The following is an 18,003-nucleotide window of genomic DNA, read 5'->3' on the forward strand; positions in this document are numbered from 1 at the left end:
GAAACTGTGCATCATGTGTGTCAGCTAAGTGAGGGATCTCTTGAGCTTTTTTATCCACTGGGAGTTCTTTAGTTCTCTGGTTCTCCTCAGCCTTAGGGCTGGCATAAGTTTTTTTCCTTAGTGGCGCTGTTTCTATCTCTGCCAGATTATTATTAGCATTAGTAATAATACTAATGTGGGTTAGCGGTTTGGACTAGGACCTGGGAGACCTGGCTTCAAATCCCCACTCAGCCATGAAGTTCGCTGGGTGACCTTGGTCCAGTCACAATCTGTCAGCCTAACCCACCTCATTGGGTTGTTATGGGACTAAATGAGGCAGGGGATGTGGAGGGGGAGAAGCGTGTACTGGGAGGTACTGGGAAGGTGGGCTCTAATAAATGCAATAGATGAGACAATGCCTAGTTTGTGCTAGGTAATTTCCACAGCAGTGCCTTCAAGCAAACTGCACACACTCTCTCTCTATATATGCACAGTATTCCGTTTTACCGGAGGGGCTGACACTCAGGCAGGCCTTGACCCCCACCCGCCCCCCGCAAGCCTACAAGGGACGCCCCCGTCCTCTTTCCTCGACGCCCCGCCCGCTGCCCCCTCCGCGCTCCCTCCGCCGAAGAGCGGCCCTCCCTCCGGGCGGACCCCGCTCAAGCCCCTCCTGCTCCAGTCGGCAGCAACCCGGAAGCGGGCGGTGCTGGAGTCGGAGCCGTTTCCTGCCCGGGAGACAAGCGGCCAGGGTAGGATCTGTTGCAGCGGACCTGATCCGGAGCCATGACTCACCAGACCGGCATCCACGGTAAGGACAGCGGGGAGCCGCTCACCCCCCCCTTGCCTCTGCGCCTGGGCAGCTCCTTGGCGCCCGCCCGGACCCCGAAGGCTGCCCCGAGCGGCCCGCCGGACGCCAGCTGCCCCTCCACCCGTGCAGCCGCGCCCCGCTCCGTATCTGCCTTTCCTCTGCCCTCCTCGCCCCAGTGCCTTGCTCGATGCAGCCTTGCATCTCCCTTTGCAAGGCAGCAGTTAAACGAGCTGGATCCTGTTGTTGTTATTATTATTATTATTATAATCCCGCTGTCTGTTTGGAAAGGGATGCTGCACTAGCGGCGGCGTCTGCTCTGGGGAGGCTTCTGAAGCCCAGGGGCATCCGTGCGAAGGTGGCTGGCTGGCTGGCTGGGGGACATGCCTTGAATTGAAGGCTAACTGGCTGCCTTGGAGCCCGGAGATCTCGCAGGCTTCTGGTGTTTCGACCTTGCACCCCCCCCCGCAAGGCAATGAATGCCCCCCTGAAGCACCATTTCTCCCATATGCCTGACTAGCCTGCAGTCACCTGAGAGTATCCATTTTCTTAGGTGCTCGTCCAATGGCTGTAAAGAACACCAGTTTTCCTTAACAGAGTTTGCACAGTTTACCTGGAGCGGTTGGTTCTGGGTAAAAACTGGTATATTCTTCATAGCCCCTTGCTGGCTTTCACTCGCCTGGATTTTCCAAAAAAACCACCACCACCGAACTCCGGTGTGAGGATCATCTTTCCTACCCAGCCCTTAGACCCCACAGCTGCATATGTTCTGAATGACTGTGGCTCTTTGGGAGCCCTGAAATTCCTTTAGCCCCTTCTCTTTTACATGTGATTTTCATATTTGTGCAGCAGCTTCTTTCCTGTAAACACTGCAAAGGCACCCCACAGCACTTGTTTTGATGCCAAGCCTGAGACGGCTGCTTCCTGAGCTTGTATTTCTCTGCAAAAGATCTGTAGGTAGCAGCTCTTCTCACCAGAAATGTGTCAGCCTCTCCTCTGCTTCTCCATTATCTCTTAACATGTTCGGCTCCGCAGCATGAATCATAATTGCAGGAACCATTTCCCTTTCTGCGTAGCAGGCAGCTCCTTCGCTTCAGTGTTTCTCTCTGTCTCTGCCTTTAGCTTTCTCCCAGTGATCACACAAAAGATAATCACAAACATTAATCTTCTCAGGTTCTTTATGCATGCTACGATGTTGCTGAAATGCAGCACAGGATTGCAGCATAGGATGTCAGTACTTCAGAAGGCAAAGTGATGCAGAATGTACATTACTATAATTCATTAAACAATTTGGTATGATGTATGTGAATTGTACTGATCAAATTACTGGTAACCATGGCAAAAAAAATCTATGCTCTTTTCCTCCTATTTTTAACTTCTTACGAAGAATTTCCATAGATAAAATCAGGATGCAGAATGTCACCCCAGGCCTAATCCAAACCTAGTGTTGTTTCAGTTTTAATCCTACAAAGAAAATGCAGACGTCTCATGTTGCGAAAATCTTTGCAGGCTGCAATAATCCAAGAGGGATTGATTGCTATGAGGATACAATTTGATATGACAGAGCAGCAAGAAATGTGATTGGAACCAGGATAATTTCTTAAGAAAGCACTCTGCAAATGCTCTCCTAGGTCATGTTTACACACCCATATTTAACCTTGAACTATTCTTTTGGGTGGGTTGGATCTCTGACAAGAGGATTTTCAGGGTTATCACAAAATTATGTTTCTTAGGAGTGTGATAAAGTGATGGCCAGGATTTGTAAAATTAATTCATATTTATAATGTAGAAATACTGTTAAGGTAGGTGTTGGAGTACCTGAAGACGTGGCTGAATCAAACATCTGGATTTTACTGTAGGGAACAATTGTGTGGGTACTGGTAGCTTCCAAACTCTTTTAATAACTGTTGTCTTTGCCTGTGTATTTCTGTAGTGGCTGCAGAGATCTTACAATTTCAGTTCATTTAGCAGCAGTAACAAGTTATTGGCCTCTGCAGCCACAGCAGATGCTGTGATTCACCAGCAGTTTGACCTCACCACCAGAAGTGCACTCCATTGTCTCTTGAGACAGACGACTGCCAACAACAAGCAAGTCCTCTTCAGCTAAAGCAGATTCGGCTTGCAAGTTAACACTAGTAATTTAAGGGTCCTTCATTAGTTTTGGATTAAAATATATTCTTGGATTTGAATTAGTTATATATGGCAAGGAGCATATAGCTGACTCCAGAATGAACTATCTTACAGTTTTCTTCCGCATTTCTTCCCAAGAAGCTCAAGGCAGTGTGTATACTTCTCTCCTTTCCCGCATCACCTTCTGAATAACCCTGCAAGGTAGCTCAGGCTGAAAAACTGGCCCATAGTCACCCCGTGGGTTTCATGGCTGAGTGGAGATTTGAGACGATCTCATTGGTTCGACTGCAGGTCTTTGACTAGTAGACCACATCATCTGTCACCACACACCCTGCTACACACTTATACAATGTCATGCTTGGAAGTAGATATATGTCTGTCAATAACATTAATTGGTAATACATCGATTAGTCCTGAAGATCCTGAGATACTGCTCATCTCACCAAGATGTTTTCCACTACTCCTGGCTTAGCACTGTAATACTAAAATAGGGGTGAGTGGATTGAGAAGAGGTACCAGCTACCATGGTGTCCCTGAGCATTTTTTTCTGGACTGTGCCACTTGGACTGATCTTACTGGTTGCTGGTCTGCCATTTTGACTAGCAAGGATCAGAACAGGATTATCATGGGCCTTCTGCAGTGTGTGGACATCAGGTGTGCTGAATCAACCTTCTGAAACCCGAGAGAGGCTCTTTGTGGGAGTGGCAGTAATTGTTCATAGCCTCACACACTATAGGTGGTGGTCCATTAATTTCAGCATCCTAAGAACAGGACTGGACTTCAGGAGATAACTGATTAGAACCTTTGCTCTTGTAAAATACTGTCTGGCATCTTGTGCCATATGCATCATGTCTCTCAGTACAGCTATAGTTGCTTCTAGAATATAACAGAACTTCTGCACAACCGTGGACTGATTTTGCACTCTCTGATCCACTCTTTCCTTGTTCTCTTGCTACAGGTCTGTTTACATGATGAAAGTTTGAGTGAGTGGTGTTCTGACACCTTGACACTTTGTTTGTGCAGTAGATTTTGCAGTTTCCCATAACCGAAAGCAAACCCACAACAGGTGAAAATGTGGAAGAACAGGGATTTGCCCACAAGCTACTGGAATTTATTGCTTGTGTAATCAAACCTGAGGCAAGCCTATTGACTTGGATTAAGAACTGCAATTTAATAGTCCTGTTAACTACAGAATCTTTGGATTTTTTTGTAAATGGGACCTGATGAAATCACAGGCTTGCGTTTTCTTTAGTTATCTAAATACTTCGATGCTTTGCCTGGGGAAGGTTGACTTTGCTTTGACATAAGTAAATTTTCTTGTCTCTATTTATTATGTGCTGAAATGTCTCCTAGGGTAGTTGACATATTGTTTTAAATTGCTACAGAAGAAGATGCTGTGATTTAGCTAGGTATGGGAAGGGTTCATCTGAGGTTTTGTTCATTGTAAACAAACTGAAGGCAGAGATGGTGGATCGCTCTTCCCCCTATATAGTTTAACTACCTTGAAATCTCAATTGAGGTTTTAAATGTGCTATAAATTATGTAACATAATCAATATAAGTATGTAGGAGCTGGAGATGCTAAAGACCTCCTGGGTCAGCTTTTTCGCCACTCTTGACAATGCAGAATTGTTACCCACTATAGATTCTTCCAGGACTTGTCCACTTCAATTGCAGTGTATCATGCACTGATGTTTCCCCTCTCCCGGCGGTCTTCAGGCGTCTGTTGTGCAAAGCAATAGATCTTGAAATACCTGAATGCTTCCTGTTGTTAAACACCTTGGTGAGATTCTTTTGGCAAGAACTTTACGTTTATGGTCCCTATTACTTAGTGGCTCAACCACTACTACTTGGCAATGGAGCCAACTTTATTTTGGCCTCTGCTCCACAAAGAGTTTTCGTGAGAAGCAAACAAGGGAAATCAGTTTCCTGATCAACAAGTACATCGGAGAAGTTGGAAATGCTGTAATGAGGAACACAGGCTATGATTTCCTTATGGCACTATCCTTAGAAAATGCTATCCTGATACATTTTTGTTCATGTTTCATATTCTCATTTAAAGTGCCATAGGACTTTGGCATACATGGGTTCAATGCTGATGATCTCCACAAATGCATTAAGTCCAAGTAAAGCATGCTTTGGCCTCTCAGGGGTAAGAACCAGAGTCAGCACTGGCGTGTTGTGCTTAATAATGCTCAGTCCTATATATAATTTCTGTTTCCTTTGTTTCTGATTGTAAATGAGACCACCAGACTTTGGAGTCCAGGACTCAACCTTCCATGCCTTTAAGCTAAAATTTAAATTGCTGTTATATCTTGAATTTTCCTCTGTTGGGTAGCTGAAATCGGACAGCAGCAGTTTTATCCTATGCGTACCTCTTCAGAAGTAAACCCCACTGAGTTCAGTATGAATGACTTCCAGGTAAACGTGTATAATACTGCTTTGCAGAGCAATCCTAACCATGTCTGCTCAGAAACAAGTTGAATTCAGTGGGGCTTACTCCCAGATTAGTAAGGTTAGCCTTGCAGCTTTAGTTGTCTTCCTTATCACATTCCACTTTTGTCCAATATACTTTTTAGGAAGTAAGGAGCATTAAGCATGATTCACTTTCAACACTGATATGTCTTCAAATTTGTCCCCTCTATCATGTCTAGTAATCCAGACATTTACCTGCGTGAAGCCTCATTTAATTCAGTGTGACTTATTTCTGAACCACATGATTAGGATTGTGCTGTAGCGCATTGAAGTGCTAAAATGAATTTTTGTTTCTTTGTTGTAGCAGACTAAAACAGCAACTGCCCCTCTAGAATTTGTGTTTTTGCAATGGGACCTTACGTTGAAGGGCAGGTTATAAATGCAGTGAATGACATGGAAAAGGAACAGTGTGAAAGACAAACATGAAGACTAAGAGAGCCAGTGTGGTGTAGTGGTTAAGAGCGGTAGACTCGTTATCTGGTGAACTGGGTTCGCGTCTCCGCTCCTCCACATGCAGCTACTGGGTGACCTTGGGCCAGTCACACTTCTCTGAAGTCTCTCAGCCCCACTCCCCTCACAGAGTGTTTGTTGTGGGGGAGGAAGGGAAAGGAGAATGTTAGCTGCTTTGAGACTCCTTCAAGTAGTGATAAAGCGGGATATCAAATCCAGACTCCTCCGCTGCTGCTGCTTCTGCTGCTGCTTCTGCTGCTGCTTCTGCTGCTGCTGCTGCCTCTTCTTCTTCTTCTTCTTCTTCTTCTTCTTCTTCTTCTTCTTCTTCTTCTTTGTCTGCTAATGCAAATCCCCACTGGGCCACCTTGGGCCAGTAATTCCCTCTTAGCCTTACCTACCTCACAGGATTGTGGGATTAAATGAGGAGGGGGGGAACCATATACACCACCACGAGCCCCTTGGAGAGAAAGGTGGGAAATAAATGCAATAAATAAAAATATATCAGGAAAATGCAGTCAGGATTATTTGGCTCCTGACTTGAAGAAAAATGTCCCAATTCTTTGCAGAGTTAATATCTAACCCTAACTGGGAGGGGACTGGAGCAGAAAACAAGAACCAAATGTGGCTTCATTGTTCTGTGCTCCCATGCTGTGTTGAGAGGAATCTCCTGTTTAGGTATATATCTCAAGTATTAAGAACTTAGCAGTTTGCAAAATCTGAATAGATGCTCCTATTATTTGTACCAAATTGTTCTTCAGGTGTTACCTTGCAGCTCTTGTATTTTGCTGCCCCCCGCCCCCCCCCCCCCGTGGATCTGCCCTGCCCTGGATTATTTTATCCTGAAAACCTTAAGTGAAACGCTTGTAATGCCTTAAACAGTCCTCCCCACCATGAAATGGTTCTTGAGTTTATCCTATCAATTGTATCACTTGTGGTGGTTAGTAGAATATTATGCCAGATTGCCCCACCTTTAAATTTCCAAAGCTATTTTCACTTCACAGCTGGTAATCCATCAAAGTCGTGGGCTTGCTTGCATGGTTGCTCCTCCCACCCTCCGCAAGGCGTTGCAGAATTGGAAGATGAATACAAGAGAAGCATCGCTGCTTATTATGAGGCATTATAAAAAATCCCAAATGCTATGGGTTATCTCACCTGAGGAAGAATCTATAAAATGGCACTGCTGAATTTTAGCAAAATTAACCAAGCATAACTACCTGGTTCTAGTCTCACAGCTAATAACATTAATTAGAGTCATCATTCTCTGCTGTAGGGCGAGTTCTAAAAATAATTGAACACAGATTGCCTAATCCTAATGTACCTTCTAGTTTGCATGGGGTGTGTGTTCTACGTTATAAAGAACGGTGCAGCTTTTCCACAGTCTCATTGCATGGTTATTGGAATGTTCTTAAAGTGCTTCATTAAGCTATGACTTTTGTTCCAGGTCCGATTTACCTGGTGTGTTCTCATAATCATTAACGTGGATTAGCACCCCACCCTTTTTAACCGCTAGAGAAGAACAGAGAGGAACCTTCCCTTTTATTTAGCTAATATATGTTTCTATCATCCTGCCCTTTATGGCAAACCACTTTCAATCCTATATAGTTATCTCAGTTTTACCCACACGGCAGCCTTTTTCGAGGGCAGGTTAGGTTGAGACAATTAATGGAAGGTAACTCTGGTAACTGTGATCCAAACCCCACTTTCTTTGGAGTAAGCCCCACTGAATGCAGTCAGAAGAATTGACATGTACAGGCATCAGTTCTCCAGGATTTCTGTTGGACATTCCCAGCTGTACTTCCTGTTCCTGGGAAGTGAACCTGGGACCTTCTGCATGCTGGACAGAAGCCACACCACCAAGATACAGCCTCTCCCCACAACTTCCACATGTGGAAGTTGGTTTTGTTGTGTGAAGGGTTTTTATTTGTCTCACCTCCTGTTTCTCTCTAGCTTTTCATCGCTATATTGCCTGCTGTCCTGAAGCGAAATATGCTCTTTTGCTTACATTGCAGCCTTATTGTGCGCTAACAAAATAAAAAAATTCCTTCCAGTAGCACCTTAGAGACCAACTAAGTTAGTTATTAGTATGAGCTTTCGTGTGCATGCACACGTCTTCAGATACGCTGAAACAGAAGTCACGCGGTGGATAATCCTACTGGCCAGATGGTGTGGCGCGTATAAGGAGAGAGCTCTTGCTGCAGGACAGAGATAATCTGTAGGTTGTCACTTGTGAATCATCCAATGGGAATGCCGACTCCCAGACTGACTTTTAAGCGAACGATAAAGCCTGATAGAATGAATCAATTAAGACATCGAACCATGTTGCCTGGAGATATTGAGGCACCACCTGGAGAGTCCATGACTTTGGAGCAAAAAACCTGATCCATGTGTTCCAACTGCTAGGTGAGGAAGGCCACTGGAAAGCTAAACTGTACGACGGCCATTCTGTGTGATAAGCTCTTTGTGGGTGCCTGTGCATCATGTATTTGGCAGTATTCATCAACCAACCTATCAAAGATGGACGGGTAAGGGCAGTTCAGGTGGTACCTGAGTAATGTAAGGGTCACAACAGTGTGTGCTGCTTTAGCACTTTTCTGGGAAGGTGGAAGATCTGACTTAATTTCCCATGTGCAGGGAATCCTTTTTTTTTTTTAACGTGTTGGAGCATTTCATCATGCAGCTGTCCTACTGTATTCTGGAATAGTATAGTTCAGGAAGGACTGTATCATGTGCTATTAGTGCACATTTGAATTGGTACTAGGTGTGGATTCTGTTTTTGAACACTTGGGCTTTCTAAAAGAAGCCTAACTTAGCACTTTAGACAGCATGAAGACAAGACACAGTGAGAATGTTTATTTACTGCTTCTCTCTCGATAGAAAATTCTGATGGCTTTGTTTCACTGTGCAGTTTTTTAAAAAAGAGATAGAAAACAAAAATTAGCCATTTGCTTCCATCTTCTGTTGGGCATCACTAAGTGGTGAATAAACTTGTCTGATTTAGCTGCCTAGGTAGTTAATGTACTTTACTCACCCGTTGCTTACTTGGACAAGAACTTCAATGCACAGTCTAAGAGCTCAGTGGCTGTGAGCACATTTTGCAATGAGAAAATACAAAAGAGACCTTTCTGCAAGGTGACTTCAGTATGGATTTGCTAGGTATTAAATCAAAGTCCCTCTGCCCTGAATCATATGGGTCAGTGGGCTGCTTTAGTAAAGGCTTGCCAATTTCTATAGCCTATTCTCACAAGGCTGTGATGTAGCCAATGCTCCATCTGGCTGCCTCTGGCTTTTCCAGTCTGGTAGATAAAACGCCTTATTTGCATTGCTGTAAAGTGGTGTAACAGAACAATTGGCAGCCCATCTTCCAAATTCTTAGAAGTATTTTTAAACACCACATTCTAGTGACAGCCTTCTCTTGGAACGGAAAGCATGTGTGGCGCTGCTCAAGATCTTTTGTTTGCTGGCTGGTGGAAAGGGGAATTTTAAAATAGAAAAGGAATTTGGTTCAGGTATTGCCTTTCTGATTTAAGATAGGAGGTTCTGTATTCTTGCAAGTGGAAACATTACAGTGCAGGAATGGGGAACCTCAGGCTTCAAGGGCAAAGGTGGCCCTCCAGGCCTCACTATGTGGCCCTTGGGACTTTTCCAAGGCCATACCCCCATTTTCTGGCCCACAACGCTCACTGGTCATGTTCTGCCACCTCCTCAAGTTCCTTGAACTGTGATAATGCCTCTTTCTTGCCTGAATGGATAATATAATGTGTGCGTATGGAAGTAAGAGAGAGAAACTCTGATTTTTGTCTTGCTGGAATGTACCCTGCTGTGCAGAGGTGTCACATCTGTTGTTCTTACCCACTTTTTGCCCCTGGCCCTGCCTATCCCTGGCATGCGGCCCCCAGAAGATTGCGCACCCACTAACATGGCCCTCAGGCTGGAAAATAGTCGCTAACCTTGCCATGTATCGTGCTAAGAAAGACATTGCTTAGTTCTTGGATGACTTTGTGGGTCAACTGTATATTTTTTTCAGACCCTTTAACATTTTTACATGGGCATACGTCTTTTTTGCCTTTCACATGTCAATACATTGCTGTTTCTAATTAAAATGCAGTTTGTTTATTTACATCATTCATAATCCGCTCTTCATTTTTGACACAATCCCAGAGCGGGGAGCAACATTAGAATGCAATAAAACAACAGGTGCAGCTGAAAGAAAAAAGCAGACAGTACAGTAGCGCACAGATGCCTCAATCTAGCAAAGGGGCATCGCTTCATGATGACAAGCAGGTCTTTGCAAAAGCACAGCAGTTGCACCTGCCAAAGAGGCAGGATTGGGCCTCAGCTTCTTGCCCTGTCTACACCCTGGTGGCAAATGTGTGTTCACCGCTATGTAGTGTCATGGGTGAAGCAGGTTGTATTCCGAGAGACTCTCTTTTCATCTCTGCATCAGGGATGGTGGCCTTCCAGATCTTCTTGGGTTCCCATCATTCCTGATCATTGGCCATGCTGGCTAGGGGTGATGGAGGAGGTGAGAGTCCAGCAGCATCTGGAGAGCCACTGGTCCCCCAGCTCTTCTTTTACGAGCTAAACTTTTTACTACTGTGTTTTAATGTAACCTGCCTTGGGACCTTAGGGGCCGCTGAATAAAAACAATGAAACCGAAACATGGTTAATTTCAATGGGACCTGAACAGACACAAGCACATTCTGCAGATCTGGTTGGCAGATCAAATTATTATTTTGAATGTTCTTACCAGCTCCGTTCCATACCAGAAGCTCCCATTGTCCTTTCCGTCACTTTGTGGAGAGTGCTAAAGGCTAGTGTGTTCAGAAAATGGAGAGGAGGTTTTTTTACACAAACAAAGGAGCTGCACTTGATACAGAGCTGTAATTTTGTCTGAATAATTAAGGCCCTGTGAAGCTGAGCGTTTAAAGTTATCCAAGCAGAGGAAACCCCCTTGGAAACAGTGTGTTTAAGAACCTTTTAGTGTAATAAGCTGATTGTCAGGATCCATCCTTTGGGCTCTAGGGACCTGACACCTGATCCAGCCGTCTCCAGTCATTGCCCGACTCTTGGGAGGGTGAATGACAAGCAGCTATGAGATTGTTTTACAGGCTTGGAGTTCAGGGAGTAATATATACACCGGCAGGACTCTCTGGCTCTTTGTGAAGCTGAACTACTAGGGCTAGATTTCAGACAGGAGGGACTTGTTGTCTTGCAAGTAACCCCTCCGTTTCTTATCGGGAGTCCATCGGAAAGCAGGGACAGCTGTCCTGAATTTTGATTGCCTCCATGACCATATCAGGGACTTGTTTATGAGGTCAGTAAAATGCATCCAAGCCAAACATGACAGTTAAATCAAAGCTTAAGACCCCTGCCGGGAGTGACAACATGGCCTAGAAATGCTGACCTTTGCCATGGCGCACTGAGTCCAGGAAGCCTTTGGAGCAGGTACTTAAGAAGTACTGTGTCTCAATTAGATGGGCCTGAAGCACAGCCACCCTCCATCCCCAAAAGCTGAGGCAGGTGCGTAAAAGCCGTACTGAAGCATGACAAAACTGCAGAAATAGAATTGGGACTCTAGCCTGGGTTGGTGGCATAGATATTCCTCAGCTATTCCTTCTGGAGTTAAGCTAGCCAGCCGCATGCTTCATTCATTGCCTGCCTGACCTGCACTTGTGGCCTATAAATCTTTAGAGAGAAATTACTTCTAGAAGCAAGCAATTGCTCAACCCAGCTTTCTATGCCAGTTATATATCAACAGTACTCTTTTTTTTTCATCCCTTGGGGGCCGCTCACCTCTACACAGTTCCATCTTTATTTCAGACATTGTGATACGTTGATATATCACGATGTTTAGCTGGTGGTATTGAGGGCGCTGCTACCCACTCCTGCTCCCTTGGGCATAACAGTTATTTTAATATTCTCTCATGTAACTTTCTGGCTTGTATATGATGCTTGCCATGCAGTGGCTGGTGCCTGGCAGCCATCAAGTGTGTGTGTGTGTGTGTGTGTGAGAGAGAGAGAGAGAGAGAGAGAGAGAGAGAGAGAGAGAGAGAGCGCCCTCATTACTGTGGTGTGGTGATATTGTGTTGAAACTTTTAACACCATTGCTGGGTACTCCTTACAAAAGCTGGTGGTATGTCGGCATGGAAGCTTTTCACCGAATGGTGGTATTTGTTTGCTTATTTCATAACATTTATGTACCACTTGATTGTAGTAAATAACATCAAAGTGGCTTACAGACGTTCCAGATGCCAACCTCATCTTGCCCATAATGACCATGGCATGGAGTAGCCAACATACCAAGGCTGTTGCCGTGAGAGACAGGTCTAGCGCAGGCCTCAGATAAGAAGAGTTTTCGGTGTGTGTGCGAAGGAAGCTGTTACAGAGGCTTAAATGTTAAGGAGCTTGCATTGTTTCATACCAACAATGCTCTCTCTGTGTGTATCTATTTGGCTGCTTCTGCTCTTGCTTTTGGGCGGTGTCTGTAGTACAACAAAGGACAGGTGTCAATGCAGCAACTGGGGGAGATCTGGAGAGTTGGAAGTGCCATGAAATAATGCTCAGAACGAGAACGCCTGAGGAGCAGCTAGCCAGGAGGTCAGGATGACCTTACTTGGGAACCCTATAAGGCCACGACCTTCTGGGATTTGTTTTAGTCATAATACCAAATGTAGCACCTATTTCCTCAAACCCAGTGAATGGGAAATGAAAACAGCTACTTGAAATCTCCTTAACATAAAGATTACGTCCAGAGAATGAAAGATTGATAGCCACAGGCTCAGATTTCCTGTCAGGAGGACAGAGTGACTTGACATACTCAGGAGGGCATTTATTTCAGGGTTCATGTATTATTGATCCAGCTGGTGATGGGACATGAGATGATGGAGGAAAAGATGCTCATACTAAAACTTGGTCCACTCTTCTCCTGGTGTGGGGTACGTGTGAAAATATGATGCTATCACAGTTGTAAACAGTGAATTGGTGTAGCAGGAGTAGACTCAGGCAAGTATGTCATAAGTGTCAGGATATATTCATGCCCAGTTCAGATTGCAACAGGCAGGTGTGTCGAAATACGTTATGAGGAAAAAACAGTTAATGACAGAATATGCCAAATGAAAATAATTGCGTACTCTTCCAATCTTTGCTTTAAATCAAGGTTCTCATTTAGAAATTCATGTTGTTATCATTAATTTATCTATCACTTACATGCCAGAATGACTTGCAAGCAGTTTCCAACTATGAAATCAATTATAAAATACATACATAATTAAAATACACAACAAAACAACAATCATGTCCTTCCTGAACAGGCATATGTAGTAACCGGTTGCTATAACAATGGAAACATATCAGTTAGCAACTAAATAAAGCCTTTACAGGGAATCCACCGGTGAGCATGATCCAAACTCTTGGTCATTCAGTTCATGTGCAACTGCTGAATTACATCTCCTTACAGACGATGGACTTTTTGTTTGTTTGCTTAGTGCTCTCTGCTCACCTGCAAGGAAACTAAGGCTGCACAATTCCTTTCAAGCTAAATAACAACACCAAGGATAAGGGCGGGAAATGCCCCCTGGCACCATAAGGGCATCAGGTTATTTCTGCTCCTGACAGAAGACTTCAATGTGATATTTATTGTGATAAACTTTTGCAAGTCTCTTTGAGAAATACAGTGGTAGCTACCCCAGTGTCACCCAGATATGTTGAACTCCAACTTCCATCAGCCCCAGCCAGCATGGCCAATGGGCAGGGATGATGGGAGTTGCAGTCTAGCTGGAAGACATGAGCAGGATTTAAGTATTCTAAATAAGTAAGTAAGTAAAATATAGTCGTCTGCTTCCTGTTCTGTTTTTGATCTTCTACTCCCAGTCTTACAGATATCTATTCTGATCTAGTTTCTATGGGGGTGGGGTGGGACTTTTTAACTGCTTGCATATCTTGGGGTCTTGGAAGCAGAGTAAATAATTTTCCTTGGGCCACATCTGTGCTAAAACAGAGGGTTTTGATGTCCTGCGATATGGAATAGATATGGCCTCTGGTGGTGGCTGGAGTTGATGAACCTGAGCAGTGCTGAGTGACGGCTCCTGCAGCCTTTCAAAGTTTTTCTGTATTAATAAGAGAAATGGTCATGGCTTCCTTTTGTAAAGCAACTCAAAAGGGTATCATTGGAACGTTCACTCTCCACCTTTACAGCTGGCATTGTGTGTTAAGGTTCTCTGTTACTAAGTCTGATTAAAACTCTCCCGATTACAAAGGACGCTTGTAATGAGCATTGGCAGCACAACACTGGGAAGCTTGGATCTAGTCAGGACCAAATAATTAATCCCTGTTTAATGCTGTGCTAGATATCTTGCAGGCTGAGCAGTATCTTCCTTAGAAATAGGCATCTGATATGAGTGTACAAATCTACAGAACATACTAGAGAAGTAAGCTCCTAAGGTCACAGTTCTGGGCATTACATTTGACATTTGCCTGTAGGGCAAATATTTTAAATTGTTGCATGTAGGTTTAGGGTTTGGGGATGGGTTTTTTTGGGGGGGGGGCTGCTCCCAGAAGGAAAATCATTCCATGTTACTATCATGTTGTAGGGTCCTGTGAAAAGATAAAGTCTGTCTCCTGAAAACAAAGAGAGGAACTGCATCCTTAAAAGCAGAGGGATGAGGAATTTCTTGAAAGGTGATGCTCCCAGCCTTTGCAGGAAAATGTTTTGCTTGGGTGAGGCAGCACTCCTCTTAAAACTCACGCCCACCAGCAATATATTCACACACACAATGATTTCCCTAGGGCCATTGAATGGCTAATTCTACTCAAGCACACTAGCAGTTGCGGCTTGCGTATGTACTAAATACAAAAGATGGAGCAGGGAAAGGATGAGGGAAACCAAGGACTCACCAGCTGCAAAGTGCTGGCTACAACAGTATGGGCTGTTGAGCTTGGTTTTTTGGGGGGGGGGGGGTGGAAAGAAGCAGGTTCACTCTTGGTCTGTGCAGGTGTAAGAGACCAGTGTCTTAGGAAAATGGAGACTTACTACAGGCTTCTGTGAAGCACAACTTCTCCAGCTCTATTTCCAGCAAACTGGGTCCAAGAGCATTGTACCTGAGGAATAAGGAAAACCATGTTAGCTGTAGAGGCCAGTGGTGCTTCAACTCTCAGCCAATGTGTCTTGAGTCACACCCAAAGTGGAGAGGTGTATAGGAAGCTGCCTTGCACAAGTCAGACACTTGGTCTACACCAGGGTCTCCCAAACTTGGGTCTCCAGCGGTTTTTGGACTACAACTCCCATCATCCCTAGCTAGCAGGACCAGTGGTCACGGATGATGGGAATTGTAGTCCCAAAACAGCTGGAGACCCAAGTTTGGGAAACCCTGATCTACACAGACAATAGCTCTCCAGGCTTTCAGGCAGGCAGGGGTCTTTCCACAGTCCTCCTTGGAGATGCTGAGACCTTTTACATGCCAGGCATGTGCTCTTCCACTGAGCTATGGCCCTTCTCAAACAGCGTTGGAGCGAGTTAATTGTGGGCTGTGGCTGAGAGAGAGAGCCAGAAGAAGCTGTGTATGATAAAGTAAACCAGTGTGTGTTCACTTATGCACACAGCCAGAAGGGGGAAGTCCAGCTGTTAGGAGCAAGCAGTGACAATGCCTTTTAAGGTATTGTCACACACAGGCTTACGTAGGCTTTCCTTTGCATCAGGCTGTATGAGTAATGAAAAATCTGCCTTGGTGAAAGTGTATATTGGGTTACTTTGCTGCTTTGTGTGGTGAAATGCTTGTTTAGGGGTGCACTGCATGGCCAGTAAGATCAGCAAGGGTACATAGAAGGAGATCATCATGGAGGGATTTAGCATGAGCTAGCAAGGGTAGCCAATGTGGTGCCCTCAAAATGTTAGGAGACAACCCCTATATTCCCTGCCCAACAGCCATGCTGGCTGGGGCTGATGGGATTTGAAGTTCAGCATCATTTGGAGGGCACCATGTTGGCTTTCCCTGAGTTAGTGTCATAGGTTAAAATGAATACTAGCGTATTGCATTAGTATTTAGGAGGCAATTGAGAGCCACCTTTAGATCCTGGTGCAATAGACTCCTCAGGAGGTGCCTCATCCAAAGGCACTCCTCTGCAATCTGTACCATTTGTAGCCCCAGGTTGATTCTAAGATCAGCGCTGCAGATCAGTGCTGTGCGTTTATCTATCTTGTATTGGCTAAACATCACACAAGTTAATCTGTACCAAGGGTTTGCAGCCTTCTTTCCCAGCTGCTGCCATAACTGGAAGATTCAGCCAGGACAGGCTGTGACTGGCGAGATCAGAGTGAACAAGTACCATCAGTGAGACATCATTTCCCAAGACTTGCCTGGGCAGAGCCTGCAAGCTGCCATTACTTTGGTTTTGTCTGGATTTTGCGTCAGTTGCCGATACATCCAGGTACCATATAATCATGGAAGACTGCAAGATCAGCGTCAACTTCTCCAAAGTGGTCCCACAAAAAGTTGCCTATGTTGTATTTGACTCCTGAAAAATCTAATTAAGAGGTAGGGAACCTTTTTGGCTTCAAGGGTCAGATAGCCACAGCCAATGTAGAATTGAACCCTGCCCTCCTGTCCATCAGCTGGTTTGGAGAAAATGGCCTTGCAGGCCAGACTGGACTCCAGTGGGCCAGAGGTTCCCCAGCTCTAATCTACTAGGATCAACAGGTTTCAGTTCCACCATGCTGATCTTGAAGCATAGATGGTGAATCATGGTAAGAAATGCAGTAGCTTAGTGCAGAAAGACACTATGCTTTTCAAATCACGACAACTTCAAGAAAGCACATGCTAATGAGATTCCCTCTTAACCAGGGTTTGCCAACCTGATTCAGATGCCGATTATGATGCAAATGTGGTGGGCTTTAGCCCAATTTGGTGCAGATTTAGCACTAAACCACAGTTAAGTTTGATTAGGGAAGGGAATGGAGGGGCAATGCATGCTGGAGAGGAGTAGAGGGAGGGTGCATTCCTGAAGCCAGCTGCTGATTTGTACGCCATGGTTAGCAGAGAACCAGCATTATGGGTCCAGTACACAAGTTGCGGTAAACCAAAGTATAACTTACTGGCGCAACGTTGGTGCCTAAAGAGGTTCTCACGCCCACTGTGCTTCCTCCTTTTTTAACTGTGCAAAACTGCAGCTAAGTCAAACTGGGGTTCCTGCTTAAGGTCTCTTCTCCTTAAGTAAAGGTAAAGGGACCCCTGACCATTAGGTCCAGTTGTGGCCGACTCTGGGGTTGCGGCACTAATCTCGCTTTATTGGCCGAGGGAGCCGGTGTACAGCTTCCGGGTCATGTGGCCAGCATGACTAAGCAGCTTCAGGTGAACCAGAGCAGCACATGGAAACGCCATTTACCTTCCCGCCGGAGTGGTACCTATTTATCTACTTGCACTTTGACATGCTTTCGAACTGCTAGGTTGGCAGGAGCAGGGACTGAGCAACGGGAGCTCACCCTGTCACGGGGATTCGAACCGCCAACCTTCTGATCAGCAAGTCCTAGACTCTGTAGTTTAACCCACAGCGCCACCTGCATCCCTCACCTCTTCTCCTTAGTCATGACCAAATCTTGTGGTTAAGGAGGAGAGACCTGTGCAACCCTTGGCTTGGAGGACACACAACTCAGACCTTGGCTTAGTAGCTGCGCAACTCTGAGCTAAAAATTATGGGAAGGAGTGAAGTGAGCATGCTTGCATATTTGGGAGCCTCCATGCTAAGTAGTAGTTTGGCTTAGCATTATGTGAAAATTTGGCCTCTGCCAGGTCAGAGAATCAGATGTTTTCCAGGGCTGCCTTGTTTATTCAATTATTTCAATTGTTCTAATTACACAGTGAAGCTAATGAGCCTTTAATTCCTACTTAGCTAGTTTATCTTTTACTATCACTTGTTCTCACAGGGAAATGCATGGCCTGTAAAATGCAATTCTTGCCAGCCAGCTCACCTAGAGCTGTTGTATCCATGTTTGGTGAGCAGGATGAAAGGGTTTGGCAGATGACATCATCTTCAACCAAAGTAACTCAAATCCTTTCTGCCGTCCATAAAGGTGACATTATCTGTTGTTGTCGGCAACACACAACCCAACAGGTTTTTCATTTGGCAAGCATCTGTGGCCTCGCCGAGAACTTTGCTGGCTTCTCTTCTCTCGGG

The 18,003-nt window shown here is 45.0% G+C and overlaps 1 protein-coding gene across 7 annotated transcripts in view; it reads left to right on the forward strand.

The window, feature by feature from the left end:
- Positions 1–647: 647 nt before the first annotated feature.
- Positions 648–18,003, forward strand: part of TWF2 (twinfilin actin binding protein 2) — a 57,381-nt gene continuing 40,025 nt past the window's right edge. For 5 of the 7 annotated variants that reach the window (XM_053377532.1, XM_053377534.1, XM_053377537.1 and 2 more), the window contains exon 1: positions 649–787. In XM_053377532.1, the coding sequence (XP_053233507.1) occupies positions 763–787 (25 nt within the window). In that variant the 5' untranslated portion in view covers positions 649–762. Of the gene's footprint in view, positions 788–18,003 lie in introns of all 7 variants that reach the window. The other 2 variants (XM_053377536.1, XM_053377538.1) reach the window with 2 other exon arrangements.

This window comes from Podarcis raffonei, chromosome 2 (assembly GCF_027172205.1).
Source record: "Podarcis raffonei isolate rPodRaf1 chromosome 2, rPodRaf1.pri, whole genome shotgun sequence".
NCBI classification, from domain to species: Eukaryota; Metazoa; Chordata; class Lepidosauria; order Squamata; family Lacertidae; genus Podarcis; species Podarcis raffonei.